Raw genomic sequence first — 16364 nt, 5'->3', positions numbered from 1 at the left:
CCAATCATGTCGCTTACCAACAGAGAGAAACTGTAAATATGCAAGGGGATAGATCATTGACTTCAGTTCCTCAGCCTCTAGTTTATGAGCACGGTGCAAGCTGTCAGGAGTGGATGAGCTTGATTGAACTGCAGTGGTTCAAGGTACAATCGCATCGCATCTTGACGGTTTCAAAAGTCACTTTCAAACACCGCAGATCTGACAGAAAATGTTCAAATTCTTCCTTCAAAGTGCGATAGATGTCAAATTCAAATCAAAATCTATGAGATACTCATACCAAGATTCAGGTAATTTGTTCGAAAAAAGGTGAATAACTTGGCAAGGGAGAGGGGTTCTGATCGAGAGCCCACAAACAACGCGAGGATGGAGAAATTGAGTTGACAAAAAGGAGGTAGAACAACAGGTTGCCCAGATTAGTTTCGCCTGGAATGCGCATAGACCGAGATCAAATCCCCTTTAGTCTCCATATGAGTATGATAGACAGGTGCGAAAGGGGAGAAGGGATTAATTCATCGCCTACGTGTATGGAGCAGAGGGAAGACAAGAACTGCTGAGGGAGGCAGACAGTAGAATCATGCGCGTACAAAACAACATGAAATCGATACTCTTAGCGATTCCCTCTTGTTACTTTCAAAGGCTGATCGTCGCGCTACATTAGTTCAATCTGTACCTGCTAAGTCATTAACTAGAAGTCTAAGATATGAAAAGCACAAATATCGAGACAAAATAAAAATTAGAGACGAGGAAAGCGAAGAAAAGGAGGGAGAGATTTGACGTGTTGTGCCGCTTCTGCTTGCGAGTGATCCTGTGTCAACACCGGCTGCCCTATAAATCGCGGTGCCCCGCGGCTTTTCCACCCCTTCCGTTGTCGACTGCTTTTTCTCTTCCTCGATTTCGCACACCACTCACCAGTCTATTTTAGGAGCTTCTGGACATTGAATCCATCTTCTGGATCTCTTGATTCATATATATACATAGCTTCACCATCAGCAACACCAATCCCCCTCTTATCTTTCAACATGCCTCCCAAGAAAGCTTCCAGCGGCGCGACCAAGAAGGCCACCTCGAGCCACGCCTCCTACCGTGGTATGTTTCTACTGATCTTTCATCACCACCACTTCGCGTTTGGGCGATTTTGATATCATTTTCGTCGCGAATGTCTGCTAATTCTGAAAATATAGATATGATCAAGGATGCTATCCTGAATGTGAGTTAATCACGCTGTTTCCGAAGCGCCTTTTGATGATGGGTGCTGGGTGGGAACTTCCCCGACCGTGACACGTCTGCACGGCGCTTGACTGTCCCAACCACCCATCGGGCTGCTCTTTATTTTATCTCAAGTTGATCGCTGACATCTCTTTTACAGCTCAAAGAGCGTAACGGTAGCAGGTATGTAGTTTTCTGCTATTATCCTCAGTATAGATTCATCGCCGCTGGCGACGTGGCTCAACTTCCCCTCACAATCACCTTACTTCTATGACGCGATCAAACTAACGTATGATTTTTTACATCATTACAGTCGCCAGTCTATCAAGAAATATGTACTAGCCAACAACAAAATTGCTTTTGCCAGTCAGGCCGCTTTTGACAGCCAGTTCAACAAGGCTATCAAGGCCGGTGTTGAGAAGGGAGAGTTCACTCAGCCCAAGGGTAAGCCGCTGCCTGCCGCGCATCTCTACCTTTCGTGCCCTCCGATCATTTCGATCAATTCTGGGCGTCTTGCGGCGTCTCGCTGCCTGCGCATGTTCTTTTGCCGAATCGTAACACTGACGCGTCTCAAATTCCAGGTCCTTCCGGCCCTGTGAAGCTTGCCAAGAAGGAGCCTGCTGCTAAACCTGCTGCCAAGGTGAGTTCAAAGTACATGTTGGATCGATCAAGCAAAGACATGGCTAATATGCTTCACACAGAAGGCCACTCCTACTACAAAGGCAGCTGCCCCCAAGAAGGCCGCCGCTAAGAAGACTGAGAAAGCCGAGAAGCCTGCTGCCAAAGCTAGCACCAAAAAGGCCGGCACCACCACCAAGAAAGCTGCTGGCAGACCCAAGGCCAACACCGCCAAACCTCGCAAGGCCTCGACTGCGGTATGTGACCATCATCGCTGTTGCTCCTCGATTCTCAATGTATGCTAATATGTAAGCAGGCCCCTGCTGTTGTCGACCAACCCAAGGTTCTCTCCACGACCAAGTCAGGCCGAGTGACCAAGACGACAGCTAAGCCCGCTGAGAAGGCCACCAAGAGGAAGGCCACAACGACCAAGAAGGCCGAGAAGAGCGAGGCATAAATTCCAATCGCTGAGGTCGTTCTGAGCGATTTCTCTTATGTTTGCTCCTTTCCTTTCAATGGTTCTTCGTCTGTGACGTGCGTTTTTGAGTGATATCTCTTTGGGCTGTATCCCTTTATCTTCTTCCCTTCTGTTGTAATTTGCTTTGTCCCGCCACTTACCATCTTTACTGGCCTTTGCTGTGGCTGCTCCCGGGATGTCTTGTCGATTGCTTTTGCTCATTTTTTATGCTGTTCTTTGGAATGTTGGTAGGGTTGGCGTCCTGCGGTGGATTTTTTTTTTTTTTCCGGGGGAAACATCTTATCTTCGTTGGGGCACTCGTTCGAGGATATGTCTTGAAATGGAATTGCTTCTTTCATGTTTACACGACGGACACGCGTAGGCTGTAGTTGCAGGTTGTGGTCATTGTGCTGCTATTTGGCTCGTACTTCCCGACTCGTTTGGTTACGCTACGTACTATGTACTATCTCGGCGTCGGAAATTTGAATTACCCTCTCTGGACTTCTTTTTTTGGCCTCTGTGGTACGCGTTCTGTCAGGCGTGGGCGTTGAGTGGACGTATGTTGAATAGCAGAACAGCAACATTGAACTGTGAGCTACGGTTACGCGCAGCATTGGAATTCCAGCAATTAAATTGATCTTGCTCCTCCTGAGGCATGGGCTGCTCAAAGCGAGAAGCAAGAAGCAAGAAGCAAGATACCTAGGAATACTTCATTATTTCCACTTTTTCCTTGGCGTCTGAATTGGATTGATTCCCCTGAATGGAAACATAATGATAGGACAGTCCAGTTACTTCAGAAATGCGAGGACGTCCCTTGCTTGTCGATGATGTCTCCTGACCTGACATGCGAGCATGCATTGCATGGATGTAGTAGGTGTTGAATAGGTAGATAGAAGAGAATGCTTAATATTATAAGAGCAGCAGTTATAGTGGTCAGCTGTTAAGCTCCTATGTTTCCTTGGTATGGCAGGAGTGCCTATGACTGATTGATTGCCAGGCCATCAACTTAGTAAATATACCCACTGGAAAAGGAATCCCCTGTGTCAGATTGTTTTATATATATAAGACGCTTGGCTTGTCCAAACCAACAGTACGAAATCCATAACGACGAGACCAAGAGAGATAGAAAGCTCTGCCTGGACTCAGTCGTTATTAAAGTACTCTATTCCGTAGCCTAGGAATCATGATGCTATGTATCTAGCACAGTGCAAGTGGCATCAATGAGCAAGTACTCGGCAGTCGGCATGGGTGTAGTACCTCAGTTACCCTTACCTTCGGCTACAGGACACCAGTACGGAGCACTGAAAGGGCTGTTCGACATCTAGCATCGTTGGTCCTATTCAAACTCAATGTATGTACTACCTGCTTTTAGATCAACCATAACGATCCGAAATAATAATGATCCTGATGCTGCCATCGGAGCTGAACAGTGGAGTTGTGTTGTGACTGGGTCCGTTCCCTCCGGTCAAATAACCAACCTCTTTGTTTCCGCCGGGAAAATACCAATCATCGGTGCGGGCCTTCATAAGTATCATCATAAATCATCAAATATGAACTCCACGAGGCCCTTAATGAGCAGTAATAGTAGTAATAATACAAAGACCTAAGAAAAGAACATCCCTACCTTAGTTTCTAGGATCGGGACCTGTTGACTCCAGGCCTCCGTGTTTCTATCCTCCCCTTTCTTGCTTTTCTCCCCGCTCTTTTCTCTGTGTTTTTCCAATCCTGTTGATATTATTATCACCACACTCATTTTCTCAACTGTCTTGAATCGATACCCGATATCAATATCAATATTCTCATTATCATAGTCAATCCCTCTACCGTGCATCGGCTGACTGAGGAATCAATTATACTGCTGCATAACTCCAACATACAGCATAATACCTAATAATCAGTATCCTCCCTCAGGACGCCATCTCGAACTATCGGAGCTTGGTCATCCCTCTCCATCTTAGCTCCAGCTTTGTCTCTCTCTCTCTCTGTCTTTTGCTCTCTCTTCCTTCCTCTCTCCAATCCTCATCTTCATACACCTTTTAATCAATCTCATCCTCCTCTCTCTCACTCTCCTTCGGATTAGATTGGTCTGCCTCGGTGATTCGCCATCTCTAACCACGTTGTTTGCTCCGTCTCGACTCTCTCTTTCCGTCCTGAACATGCTTATCGGTCGCTGAACTTTCTGCCACGCCTACCCCGGCTGGCCACTCCAGCTCGACTCGGGAAGAATACCACCACTCCCCTCCTCTCTCCTCCTCGTTGCCTTGCATTCAGTTGATCATTACGCGCATTGAATTAATACCCCGTGTTGCTCGATCGGTCGGCTGCCACAATCACTTCCCTTTCTACGCCTTCTGTCGCTTGTCCATCTCGTCGTCCTCCCATTGGTTCATAGCGTCATCTTATTAAGTACCCGAAGCGATTTCCTTCCCGTCTGCCCGCTCGGATTCGTTGGTCCACGCAGACCTCACGTCACAGTCCCATCCCCTCTTTCCTTCTTTCCCCTGGAACTCCTCCTCGCTGCCCCTTGGGAGCCGCAACAATAAGGGAAAAAAAGGAGCGCACCATGCCCTCTTTCTCCAACGACGGGCCTTTTCAGTCATCTACTGCCACGGCCACACACCCTCGCCCGTTTGATCCACCGCAAGGGAAACCGCACGACAGAGCCCCCGTAGGAAATACCTTTCTATGGACAAACTGGCCGAACGGTGATACGAACCACCTAGAATCTCAGTCGACCGATCGTCACTATTCGTCAGATCTGAAGAATGGCAGTGCCTATTCTTTGAATGGGCCCCGATCAAGCGCTAGCTCCTATACACGAGATCTACCACATTCGAAAGATGGCAGCATGCATTCGTTAGGAAATGGATCAGTCCGCGATCCAAGGGAGAGTGGCCGGTTTTCAATGACGATGGACAAGGATTTTACTCGAAAATCTTCCGATGCTGGAGCCAGTGCTGGCGTTGGCTCCGCTGCAGGGTCCATCTCCAGCGCGCAGCAGGTCAATGGCATCTCGTCGAGCCACCGCAACCCCAGCGGAAAGTCGCTGGTTAACGGAGATCGCCCCCAACCGTCGGTTGACGAAGTGGTTCTTCAGAACTCGACTGCGGCCGCGAACGGGAACACCATCTCTGCCTCGCTCCCCGAAGATACCAGCCGGCTCGCGTCCGAACCCGATCGATTGACTTCCTCACAGACGGCAGCTCCGCACCGTTATTCTTCCCCGCCTCTCCCCACAGCCGCCGCTGACGCTAGTCACACGCAAGATCCCGCAGCATCAGGCCTTCGACATCGACATACGCTGCAAGTTCCCCGAGCGACAAGCGGCCGCCGTAATAGCCGCGATCAAGGGGACGAGACTGCTTATAGCAGTGGTCGGCTATCTCCAACAGCAGGGGGTATCCGCCGAACGTCACTCAGTTTGGTTCGGCGGGCTACAAAAACCAATCATTCGGACTCGGTTCCTGACGAGGCCAACCCGAACGAGGATGCAGCGCGTTGGGCAGAAGCGATCAAGCAGAGGAGAGCGTCTAGAAGGAAACGCCGCGATGACGACGATGACGATCGCGTCATCGTTGGAACAAAAGTCGACCAGAACCACGTGAACTGGGTGACTGCGTACAACATGCTGACCGGAATTCGCTTTACGGTATCGAGAATCAACGCAAAAATGGACCGGGAATTAACACCCGCAGATTTTGAAGCCAAGCATAAGTTCTCTTTCGACATGTATGACGATTGTCACCTTGCATTCCCCGTCCCAAGTCTTGTTGATTGGCTAACGTTTTTGTTGCTATTAGTACTGGTAACGAGCTGACGCCCTCTGCAAAATACGACTTCAAATTTAAGGACTATGCGCCGTGGGTTTTCCGGCATTTGCGAGCCAAGTTCCGCCTTGACCCGGCCGACTATTTGATGTCCCTGACCAGCAAGTATATCCTCTCCGAGCTGGGCTCGCCAGGAAAGAGCGGAAGCTTCTTCTACTTCTCCAGGGACTATAAATACATTATCAAGACTATCCACCACTCCGAACACAAACTGCTGCGAAAGATTCTTCCAGAATATTACAAGCATGTGGAGCAGAATCCCAACACCCTGATATCACAATTTTATGGTCTTCACCGGGTGAAGATGGCATACGGGCGCAAGATCCACTTTGTGGTCATGAACAACCTCTTCCCTCCCCACCGTGACATCCACCAGACCTTCGACCTGAAGGGGTCCACAATCGGCCGGGACCTGCGGGAGCAGGATCTCGAGAGGAATCCGCGGGCCACTTTGAAGGATCTAAACTGGCTTCGCAGAGGCCGTCACCTGGAGTGCGGGCCTTCGAAACGGGAATTCTTCCTCGCTCAGCTGGAACGCGATGTTGAGCTATTGAAAAAACTGAAGATAATGGATTACTCTCTTCTGGTGGGTATTCACGACCTTGGGAGAGGCAACGAAGAAAAGCTTCGCGACAAGACGTTGCAAGTGTTTCAACCGGGCGGTGACCGTGAAGAAGAGACGAGTCCGAACATGCTGATGCGCACTCCTTCCAAGCTGGAAAACGAGCGCAAGGCACGTGAGCTGCGGATGCTCATCAAAAAGGAGCGTCCTGTGCCACTTGATAAAGCCGCTGCGAAGATGCCTGAAGAGATCCTAGATGAGAGACAGTATCACGTCTTTTATGCCGACGACGGAGGGTTCCGAGCTACTCACGAGAACGGCCAGCCTGGAGATGAGATCTATTACCTTGGCATAATTGACTGTCTGACACATGTAAGTGAATTACTGCAATGCAAAACCAGTCAGTCTTCCAACGAGGTTCGAGCAATGACTGACACTGTGACAGTATGGGACCGTGAAGAAACTGGAAAACTTTTTCAAAGGACTTTCCCATGATCGCGGCCAGATCTCCCCAATTCCACCTGAGAGCTATGGCGACCGGTTCGTTAAATTTATCCGGGGCATTACTATGTCCAAGGAGGAAGCCGAACGGCATAGAGAAGCTCGAGCGCAGGGCAAAACATCAGCAGAACGAACCGAGTCTGTCGAACGAACAATGCAGGCTGCCGAGAAGGAGGCCGCAAAGGACGTCTCGACCACGCATCCTCGAACGCTTTCAACTGTCTGGGACCCTGCGGATGCCAACGGGCCAGGTCCGACTTCGACACTGCCCATAGTGGATGAAGCCGGTGAGCAGAGCAGTGTTGGTGGACACAGCCAGCATAGCCGACAAGGACCGTCGCTCACAGAAAAGGATCTGCCCCCCTTGCCTGGCATGGGCAGCTCGCAAGACGGTCCAAAAGGGAAAGGAGTTTCTTATAGCGGTCCGAACGGCACATTATCACCCTTAGCAAGCCGATAACCGGCGTCGCCATTATACCACCCGCCACTCCATTTCTGTTTCTGGCGTGCTGTTTTCGGTCGATTATCTCATGATATCCCCATTCGCAGTCAATGACGCCTTGTTACTTGGGCGCCATAGATCGTTTACCTTGCATGTTCGTGCGACGCATCTTCTCCCGCCATCTATCGGTTCTTTACCAATCCTTGAGCAGACTGATTTTGTGATAGTGTCCATGTTACCACGATTGACATGATTTTCCTTAGTACCGTGGTTTCCTCCATTGCCCCAAATTATTTTGAGACAACCAATGCTGTCTCCAACCCTCGTTTTTCTTCTTTGCACTATGACAAAGCTATCTTCGACCATGCGCACCATCATTTGGAACACTTTCATACCCTCTTTTCATTCCCTTTTGTGTATTTTGCTCTGCCTTCTGTCCATTCATTCTATTCTGGTAGATGCCGACTCAAAGCCAGGCGCATCTAGCTGACAATCTCCTATGCGAAGGGCTACACGGATTGTCTTTAATCTCCCTCTCTCGAACAAATCTTCTCCTTTTATTATTCTTTTCCATTCCCCCAATATTTCCTTGCATCACACATATTTTGTATATTGCTTTTCTCTTCGTCCCCTCTGCTCCGCGTTACTCCTCATCGGAGCCGCCCATCGTCAGACTTGCAAATCTGCCATCCTAGACACACTTCGAACCTTGTTGCCTGCCGTTTCCCTTCCTGTACGTTATTCTGGTGATTCTCTGTTATGCTTGGATCTCTGTTTTGGACTCAATAGTCGGTTGGGAGAAGCCTTGTTTTAATTTGTGTGAGCAGGTTTGAGCGCGTCATTGTCCTTTTCCGCATTGTGAGTTAGTGTTGCACTTTCTACGCCCTAGAAGATCGATAGAAGACTTTACACCAAGTAGAAAATTGATACCAATATGTTCCTGCTTCCGACATGACATCCATGGATGGCATCTACCTTCATTAGCAAGGAACACCATCCGAGTGGTAAGGTGGTTACCCTTTTTCTTACGAATGGGCGGTTCTTTCCGTTCTGGTAGAATTATATTATGCTCGTTACCTACGACCACAACTTTCACCCTACCGAGACCTGCAATGTATCCCTCCGAAGACATCTTTAATCTTTACAGGGACTTCCAGAAGGAAGCGTCGAGATCCACGGAGAATTCTCCAGAACGCAGTTTCAGACATGAAATCATGAATCAATTTTCTACCATTCGTTGAACCTAATCTGTGCCTAGCCTAAGGTGGTATATCAGAATAACAGGCCTTCTCAAATCATGACGCCGGGGTAGATGCAACATTCCAGGAGTTGACCGAATTCGTAGTTTGCCCCCCAGGAAAGACAACCTAGCTAGGGCAAACCCATCAGCAAAAAGAATAAAAGGAAAAAGCAGAGTCCCAACCCCACCGATGACGCCAACCCGAATACGCATAATGTAGAATATTTCAAGTTTTGAGTGTTGCTCCAGGGAGATCTCAAGTTCTCTGTGACTTTAGAGGATGAAGGCAAAGCCGGAAAAAGATTGATGGGAAGCCGCTCCGCCCTGTGTAGCTCTATCGTTGGCGACTTCCCTTATTTTTGGGTGGAAAGGATGAAGGATGAAAGGAAGACACATGGAAAAGTGGATCACTCGGCCTTTCCCTGAGTAACTTTGGCGGCCTGGACGGCTGACATCTTTTGAGTCCAGCCTTGCGTGGGCTGCGGTTTCTTCACGGTACGGAGATCATCCGTGGAGAAGCCGGAGATGCGCATGTTGTAGTTTCTTTCCAAAACGAGTTGGAGGTCGCGGATTTCAAGCGTAGAGGATGGGCGCAATTTGGCGAGACGGCAAGCAGCGGTGATCACGTCATCAACGAAATCGTCGGCCATTTGCAGGATGAACTATCGTGACGATTTAGTAACAGCAGAAAGCAGCGCTAATGCGAAGAATAAAACTTACCTCTTCGGCATCTGGCGTAAGCCCTTCACCCTCTCCTCCTCCGGTGACCTGGCGCACCAGGATGTCAAGCATCTTCTTGCTCAATACACGCTGGCCTTCGCCTTCAAGAACGTACCCCGGATGCTTCTGGATGGCTGGTTGGCCCATCATACCCATGGCGCCATGACTGGGGCCGCCGGACAGAGTGGGCCGGGCTGGTGCCATGCTGACCGGCTCTGGAGGAGGAACGTTGAGGTTCTTTGGAATGGCCATGTTGATGTTACGCGCTGAATTTTCCGACGCGCGATTGGAAATATACCCCTGAGGATGTGCATGAGGATTGGCAGCTGCCTGCGACACATTTGCCTGAGCCATGTTACTGTTCGCGGCATTGTTGGTATAATTCTGAGCAGCTTGCGCCATCGCAGCTTGATGGGACAAAGGACGAGGTGGACCCTGTACGTTGATTGGCTGTGAAGCTGAAGGAGTAGGCGTCGAACCGTCCGGATTAGGGGTTTGGCTAAATGTGACCTGCGCGCCTGGAGTCCCCTGTTGCGAAAGAGGTTGCGGTTGCTGCTGTTGTGGTTGATGGGGAGGCGCGGCGGGAGCGGCAGGTGCGGTGCCTGCAGCTTGTGTGACGGGCGCTTGGCCCGGCTGAGTCGTGGAGGGAGACATGGCCGCTTGTCCGGCTTGATTTCGCGCCGCATTTACAGCAGAATTAATGGTGTGAGGTGCCGGAGTGGGGGCTTGCCCGGGGTGCATGGGCGCGGGGACATTCACTGGACGCTTGTCACCGGCAGTGGGCGCAGCTGTGGCGGTAGGCGCAGTCCCAGTCGCAGCAGCAGCCTGCTCTGCAGTCCCCTGTGGCTGTTGAGGTTGACCGGGGGCGGCGTTCGGTAGACCTGCTCTATTCAGCTGCTGGTTCTGCTGCTGTGCCTTGAAAGATTCCTGTTGCTCTTTGAATTTGTTCAGAAAGTCGCTGCCTTCTCGGTAAAGCTTTTCCGCCCCAAGCTGCCGATTTTTGAACTCTTGCACCTCTTCCTGGCTCATGTTCCCAGCGGCCTGTCGCTGCGCAAACTGTTGGCGCAGTTCCGCGATACGTACGCGTCCGATCTCCTGTTTCTGCAGCGCAATACCGTATCGTAGCCTTGCCTCCGGCAGCCATGTTTGTACCTGCTCTTTGCTGATATTGGGAGGGAGGAAGAAGTGAAGACCGTTCACTTTCTGTTGGATTTGTGGGAGAAGCTGCGCGAAAGACTGTGGGTTGGCGGACTGCGTCCGTTGAACTGGCTGTCCCTGCACAGCTGCGGCTGCCGCCTGAGCCTGCTGGTGCTGCTGCAGCGCTTGCTGGCGGTTTTGTTGAAACACTCGCATGCCTTTCATCAGATTTTGAGAGAGCTGTGTGAGTCTCATATGGGCGTTCTGATATTCCGCACTCTGCGGGTCCCGGCTGTTGAGTATCTCCCAGAAATTGCGCACCAACTGGGTGTGCTGAGCCTTTTGCTGCTCATTGAGATGAGGTAATTTCTGAACCTGGTCTGTCCGGATTAGGTTCGAGTGCTGCTGAGGCGGAACCATAGGCTGATTCGCCTGGGCCTGAGAGCCATCCATGTTGGTCGAGCGGCGAGAGATCTCGTAGTCTAATCGGAAAGGAGACGCTTGACGGGGTTTGCCGAGGCTTGCGAGGGAGGTAGCTGAACGGGACAAAGGAGGCGGCGCTTGTGACGAGGTTACTTCGAAGGTGTTAGTTTGAGGTCAAAATGGTGAATTCGGCCTGGACTGCGTCGTGATGGTAGGAGATATATTGTAAAATCCTCGTAATGCTGGCAGACGGGCCAAAAAAATTCCCCACAGAGTGAATTCAAGACTCCAGACGCAGCCTTCCAGCTTGAGATACGGGATTGATAAAGCCTGGTCAGTCCCAGTATCCGATGAATGACGGCGGAGAGGAAGCGGAAGGGGTGTTGGAGCCTCAGGCTTGGCATCGCAGCCTTAAATGCGACGAACACTGTAGTGCGCCGCCTCACTGATGGTTATGTCTCCATATTTTAACCTCGTCACTTAGCTATTGATTCAGTTCCTATTGACTGTACATTACTTCCAACAGTCTTATTGAGCTATTCTTTAGTAGATTTCGACCATATCATGAAACTAGGATTCTAGGTGTACTTGACTCTTGTGCATCGGGACCCTCTAGTGAAGTTGTTCGATGGATATTACCAAAGGCGCTATATAGGTAGGAGGAAGTACAACGACGATTTCTGATCAGACAAGTTGACCTCCCTATAGCGCGGATGGTGAGTGCAAATGTTGTTTCCAAGGAGGGCCCTTGTGTTCAAAAAGGCCATGTAGATAGAACCATCGACTGTCTGGTCAAAATCGATGAGCGAATATTAAGATACAGATGCGCTGATTTTCAGTAAATGAAGGCTCGAAGATCTTCAGGTAAAATCACAAGTGAGAGTCAGGCCAGAGTTCCTTCAATTTCTTCTCAGTGCGATTGCTGAGGAAAGGACTGCTGCAATCATACGACCCCTATGCCATTCCTCAAACCAACCCAAGCCACACAGGCATAGTTGAGCAGACAATTTTGAGATTTAGCAACGAAAACTCGTCATTTGCCTTGCTGTGTCTCTGCTCAATAAGGGTCTCATTCCGAGGACTAACGTGCTGTCTGAAGACAGTTCGAAGGATGAAGCCTACAGCGTTCACGCCCATGGTGCGAGCGCAGAGGACCCAAACTGACCGGGCTGGTCCGAGGCAAGGCCCGGGAACTCGCTTCGACATCCTGCTTGAGCACAGACATTCAAGTGCTGTACATAGAGTTGTCTGCTAACTTTCCTTATCCGAATAAGCCAAGGGACGTACTTGACAAGGGCAATAGGAAATTGCCGATCATCGAAAACGATTCAGCACCCACGGCGGAAGCTTGTTGAGGGGAAGAGAGGCTCATGCTCGCGTCCAAGGCGCTGGTTATGAGGTATTAAAAAGTGGTCGCCGGACGGGTCAGCCTATCAAGCCACCCAAATCCCTTTCCATGCCGCTTACACGCGCTTCTAGAGCTCGTTTCCGCCTTTCCAACTCTCTGATCTCCTCCATCTCTCGCTCAATATCGGCGTCTGTGACTTCCGGGGGTGCGGTGGTAGGATTGTCATATTCGTCGTACTCGTCCCCGTAGGAGTGGCTCATCTGCTCCAATTCCGCAGTGTTCCTCGCTACTCGGTCTTCTAATTGAGCAATAGAATCACTAATCAACTCATGACGATAACGCAGAGTCGCAATTTTCTCCTGGGCACCAGCAACGGGACTTCATGAAATGAGCATCAGCAAACGAAGGGTAATTCATACGAGCAGCTTGCTTACTAGACATTGCAGAGGATCTCCGCCCCGCGAAGAAGGACGTCAATATTGACCTCACTTCGCGTTCCCCTGGCTGATGTTCCCGCGGAGCGCTTAATCTCGTCCATCATGTCAGAACCCAAGACTCTTGCGACAGCCGACTGATTTCTGTTATTTCGCGCAGCATAAATCCGGCTCGCCATGGACTCTCCGTCGCCTTCGGATTGAAACATTGTTCCCCTCCTCGTTGCCCGCCGTTGGGACTTGGCAGACGGGTCAGTCTGGAAAAGTGCTCGCTCGTGAGCTTCGGTATCGCGGATCAAAGCAGTGATGTCGTGAGGGCCCAAAAGAGCATTGGTGAATATGCGAGGCTGCGGAAAACTGTCAAAAAGCTCGATCAGCACAGAGTCACGAAGAGACAAGGCCTTACGCTTACGGTAGCTCGGCGATGGCATTTGAGGAGAGCTGGATTTGCTCCAGATGGTTTTCGATTAAGGACATCGTTGGAAATCTGACTATTGAGTTTCGATGAACAATGATGATTGCCGCAATATAGTATGCTGATCAGTGCTCCGGGGGCCCTATTAAATCAAAAGATAGTACTACAGGCTTTTCTGTAGATAGAAACTCTGTAGACAATGATATTACTCCAGATGTAAACATCCAATGGCGGCGGCGTTGGGTCGCGTTAATCACCGCCAAGAGGAAGCTGCTGCCAAGCTTGTAGCTGCCTGAGGCCTCAGTCGACGCTTTCAGGTGGCAACGCAACTGTTTTGCGACCGACAAACAGAACAGTTCACTCTGTAGCTGAGGTTCCCAGTAGAAAGAAGAGATATACCTAGACTGTATCGCTGCCAGACCAACTTACACATTGTAGAAGAACGATCCCATTCTTCTTCGTTTTTTCTTATCTGTTTCAGTAATCCAGCTGTCAATAAATAATAGTGAGGCGAGTATTGTTCTGCAGCTGACCAGCTCCAGCATCACATCAGCTGCCGCTCCCAGTACTCCGTAAGCTTCCCCCAACTGACTAAGCCCTGTGCTGGTTCTCTCGCTGTCCATCCATTCATCTCCAGGTCAACCTTGACATCACATCACCACTTCATCAACTCATCTTCCCCTACTCACCGAGGCACCATCTCCCATCTTTTCTAATTTTTCTTGGTTCTTCAATCCATACTCTTGTCCCTTCGTCATTTTTTTGCAGACTTTCTTCTTGTCCTCGGACATTGGTCCTCTTCTTTCCCCTTCCTCCGTTCCCCGGTTCCTGCAATCGCTTCTTGCTCAGCCGAGCTTCAAGTTGAAGAGAGATGCCGGCCGAGAGACGTTCGTTGCGATCGAACAACAAGTCAGATACTTCTTCATCTGCTAACGGTGAAAAAGCGCGTTCCGACTCGCAGAGCTCAAGTTCCAACAAGGACAAGGCCGCGCCAAACCGCGCCGCTGCCAACAAGGCCAAATCTCCCACACCGGCGGCTTCGTCCAATAACGTATCTAACTCCGGTATGGGCGAGCAGCGTGATCAGCCGCATACCAACGGCGTGAACGGTTCTGAAGATATTGAGATGGGAGAGGATACGGCAGGTGGGCCTACATCCTCTTTCAACACCCGTAAGGATCGGAAAGGTGACGAGAAGATGACTGTTGTAGTGCCCCCGTCCAAGGGTTCGAGGTTATCCGGAGAGAAAGGACAAAATCAGGAGGATGATGTTGTCATGGAGGCCGCAGAGACTGATTCTCAGAAGCCCGAGTCGGAGGTTGATCCCAGAGTCAAGGCCATTCAAGGTTCGTTTCTTTTCCCGCTGCTGTCCCAATGGATGCATGCCTAACCATCACCGTTATCACCTGGGCTGTAGATATCAAGACCAACTTCACCCTCCTCGAGCGAGCTGTAGCCCACTTCGACCCCAGATTTACACTGCGCGTTCTCAGGTCGATATCCTCGATGCGCAAGCACATCACTGCTGATGTGCTGGCAGAAGTGATCGTTGAGACCTACCCACCATCAAGTCCTACTGCTTCTTTCTTACTGGAGGCTATTGATCAACCCGGCGCGTATGAGAGCGCCCTTGCTAGTTCGAAGATGGAGGTCGATTCGGAGAAGAACAAGGCTGCTCCCAAAGAAATACTGCCAGAGGTTGATACCTATCTATCCATCCTCGTTCAGATCTACCTCTACGACAAGAAGGATACCCAAGGGGGAGCAAGGTTCTCGACAGCGTTGATTGAGCGTCTGCGGACTCTTAATCGTCGCACGCTTGACTCTCTTGCTGCTCGCGTGTACTTTTACTACTCCCTCTTCTTCGAGCAGGTTGCTCCCCTTCCCCCATCTCCTGCTGCGGCGGTTACCTCCATCCGCCAGCCCTTGCTCGCTGCTCTGAGGACAGCCGTTCTCCGGAAAGATGTCGATACTCAGGCCACCGTGATGACCCTTCTCCTGCGGAATTACTTGTCTACATCCCATATCTCGCAGGCTGACTTGCTCATCTCTCACAACCGCTTTCCGCCTTCTGCATCGAACAATCAGATTGCTCGGTACCTGTATTATCTGGGTCGTATTCGTGCGATTCAGCTGCAATATACGGATGCTCATGGGCACCTGATTGGTGCCACTCGCAAGTCTCCTTCGAGTCACAGTGCTCGTGGTTTCTACCAGGCTTCTCACAAGCTGCTTGTAGTTGTTGAGCTTTTGATGGGCGATATTCCCGACCGTGCAATCTTCCGCCAGCCTGCACTTGAGCGCGCTTTGCACCCTTACTTCTTACTCGTCCAAGCGGTGAGCGTTGGAGATTTGGATGGTTTCTTGAACATCGTAAATACGCACAGTGCAACGTTCCGGAAAGATGGTACCTACACCCTGATCCTGCGTTTGAGGCAAAACGTCATCAAAACGGGTATTCGGATGATGTCGTTGTCCTACTCTCGCATCTCGCTTCGGGACATTTGCCTGCGTTTGGGCCTGGACAGTGAGGAGTCGGCAGAATACATCGTCGCAAAAGCGATCCGCGATGGCGTGATTGAGGCCACCTTGGATCATGAGCACGGATACATGAAGAGCAAGGAAGTCGGAGATATCTATGCCACTCGCGAGCCTGGAGAGGTGTTCCACGAACGTATTCGGGCTTGCTTGGCTCTCCATGATGAAAGCGTCAAGGTAGGCTCTCAGTGTTTTCAGCTACTTTTTCCTTGTTCCAATTATCCGGACTGTCTTTTGAATTCATTGCTAACACCGGCCTCTTCTTTTGTGTAGGCCATGAGATTTCCCATGAATCAGCATCGCCTCGAGCTCAAGAGCGCACAGGAGGCTCGGGAACGGGAACGAGAGCTCGCCAAAGAGATTCAGGAGGGGGACATTGATGACGAAGATGCTGGCGGTGATTTTGACGCCATCTAATGGCACAAAAGACCGCCTCTACTCATATAGTGAACTCTGCTCAGCTTTGCCTCTGTCAACTGAAAATGGTTCCCAAGCG

The 16364-nt window shown here is 50.4% G+C and overlaps 4 protein-coding genes across 4 annotated transcripts; 3 read left to right on the top strand and 1 right to left on the bottom strand.

The window, feature by feature from the left end:
• Positions 1 to 1019: 1019 nt before the first annotated feature.
• Positions 1020 to 2281, top strand: ALT_2146 (histone H1/H5 family protein; the record flags this gene model as incomplete). The annotated part of the gene is made up of 7 exons (XM_033562030.1): positions 1020 to 1086; positions 1182 to 1207; positions 1367 to 1389; positions 1520 to 1650; positions 1788 to 1846; positions 1908 to 2081; positions 2141 to 2281. The coding sequence occupies 7 exons, from the start codon at positions 1020 to 1022 to the stop codon at positions 2279 to 2281; spliced, it is 621 nt and encodes a 206-aa protein (XP_033417921.1).
• Positions 2282 to 4844: 2563 nt separating this feature from the next.
• Positions 4845 to 7631, top strand: ALT_2145 (1-phosphatidylinositol-4-phosphate 5-kinase; the record flags this gene model as incomplete). Its single annotated transcript, XM_033562029.2, has 3 exons — positions 4845 to 6010; positions 6082 to 7042; positions 7116 to 7631. The coding sequence occupies 3 exons, from the start codon at positions 4845 to 4847 to the stop codon at positions 7629 to 7631; spliced, it is 2643 nt and encodes an 880-aa protein (XP_033417920.2).
• A 1629-nt stretch (positions 7632 to 9260) lies between these two features.
• ALT_2144 (uncharacterized protein) lies at positions 9261 to 13392 on the bottom strand (the record flags this gene model as incomplete). The annotated part of the gene is made up of 5 exons (XM_033562027.2): positions 9261 to 9515; positions 9574 to 11285; positions 12576 to 12859; positions 12916 to 13272; positions 13328 to 13392. The coding sequence occupies 5 exons, from the start codon at positions 13390 to 13392 to the stop codon at positions 9261 to 9263; spliced, it is 2673 nt and encodes an 890-aa protein (XP_033417918.2).
• An 809-nt stretch (positions 13393 to 14201) lies between these two features.
• On the top strand, positions 14202 to 16285 carry ALT_2143 (proteasome regulatory particle lid subunit RPN3; the record flags this gene model as incomplete). The annotated part of the gene is made up of 3 exons (XM_033562026.1): positions 14202 to 14676; positions 14748 to 16045; positions 16142 to 16285. The coding sequence occupies 3 exons, from the start codon at positions 14202 to 14204 to the stop codon at positions 16283 to 16285; spliced, it is 1917 nt and encodes a 638-aa protein (XP_033417917.1).
• Between the last annotated feature and the right edge of the window lie 79 nt (positions 16286 to 16364).

This window comes from Aspergillus lentulus, assembly GCF_001445615.1.
Source record: "Aspergillus lentulus DNA, contig: Alt04, strain: IFM 54703, whole genome shotgun sequence".
Classification (NCBI taxonomy): domain Eukaryota; kingdom Fungi; phylum Ascomycota; class Eurotiomycetes; order Eurotiales; family Aspergillaceae; genus Aspergillus; species Aspergillus lentulus.
This window is presented reverse-complemented; position numbering and strand designations above follow the sequence as displayed.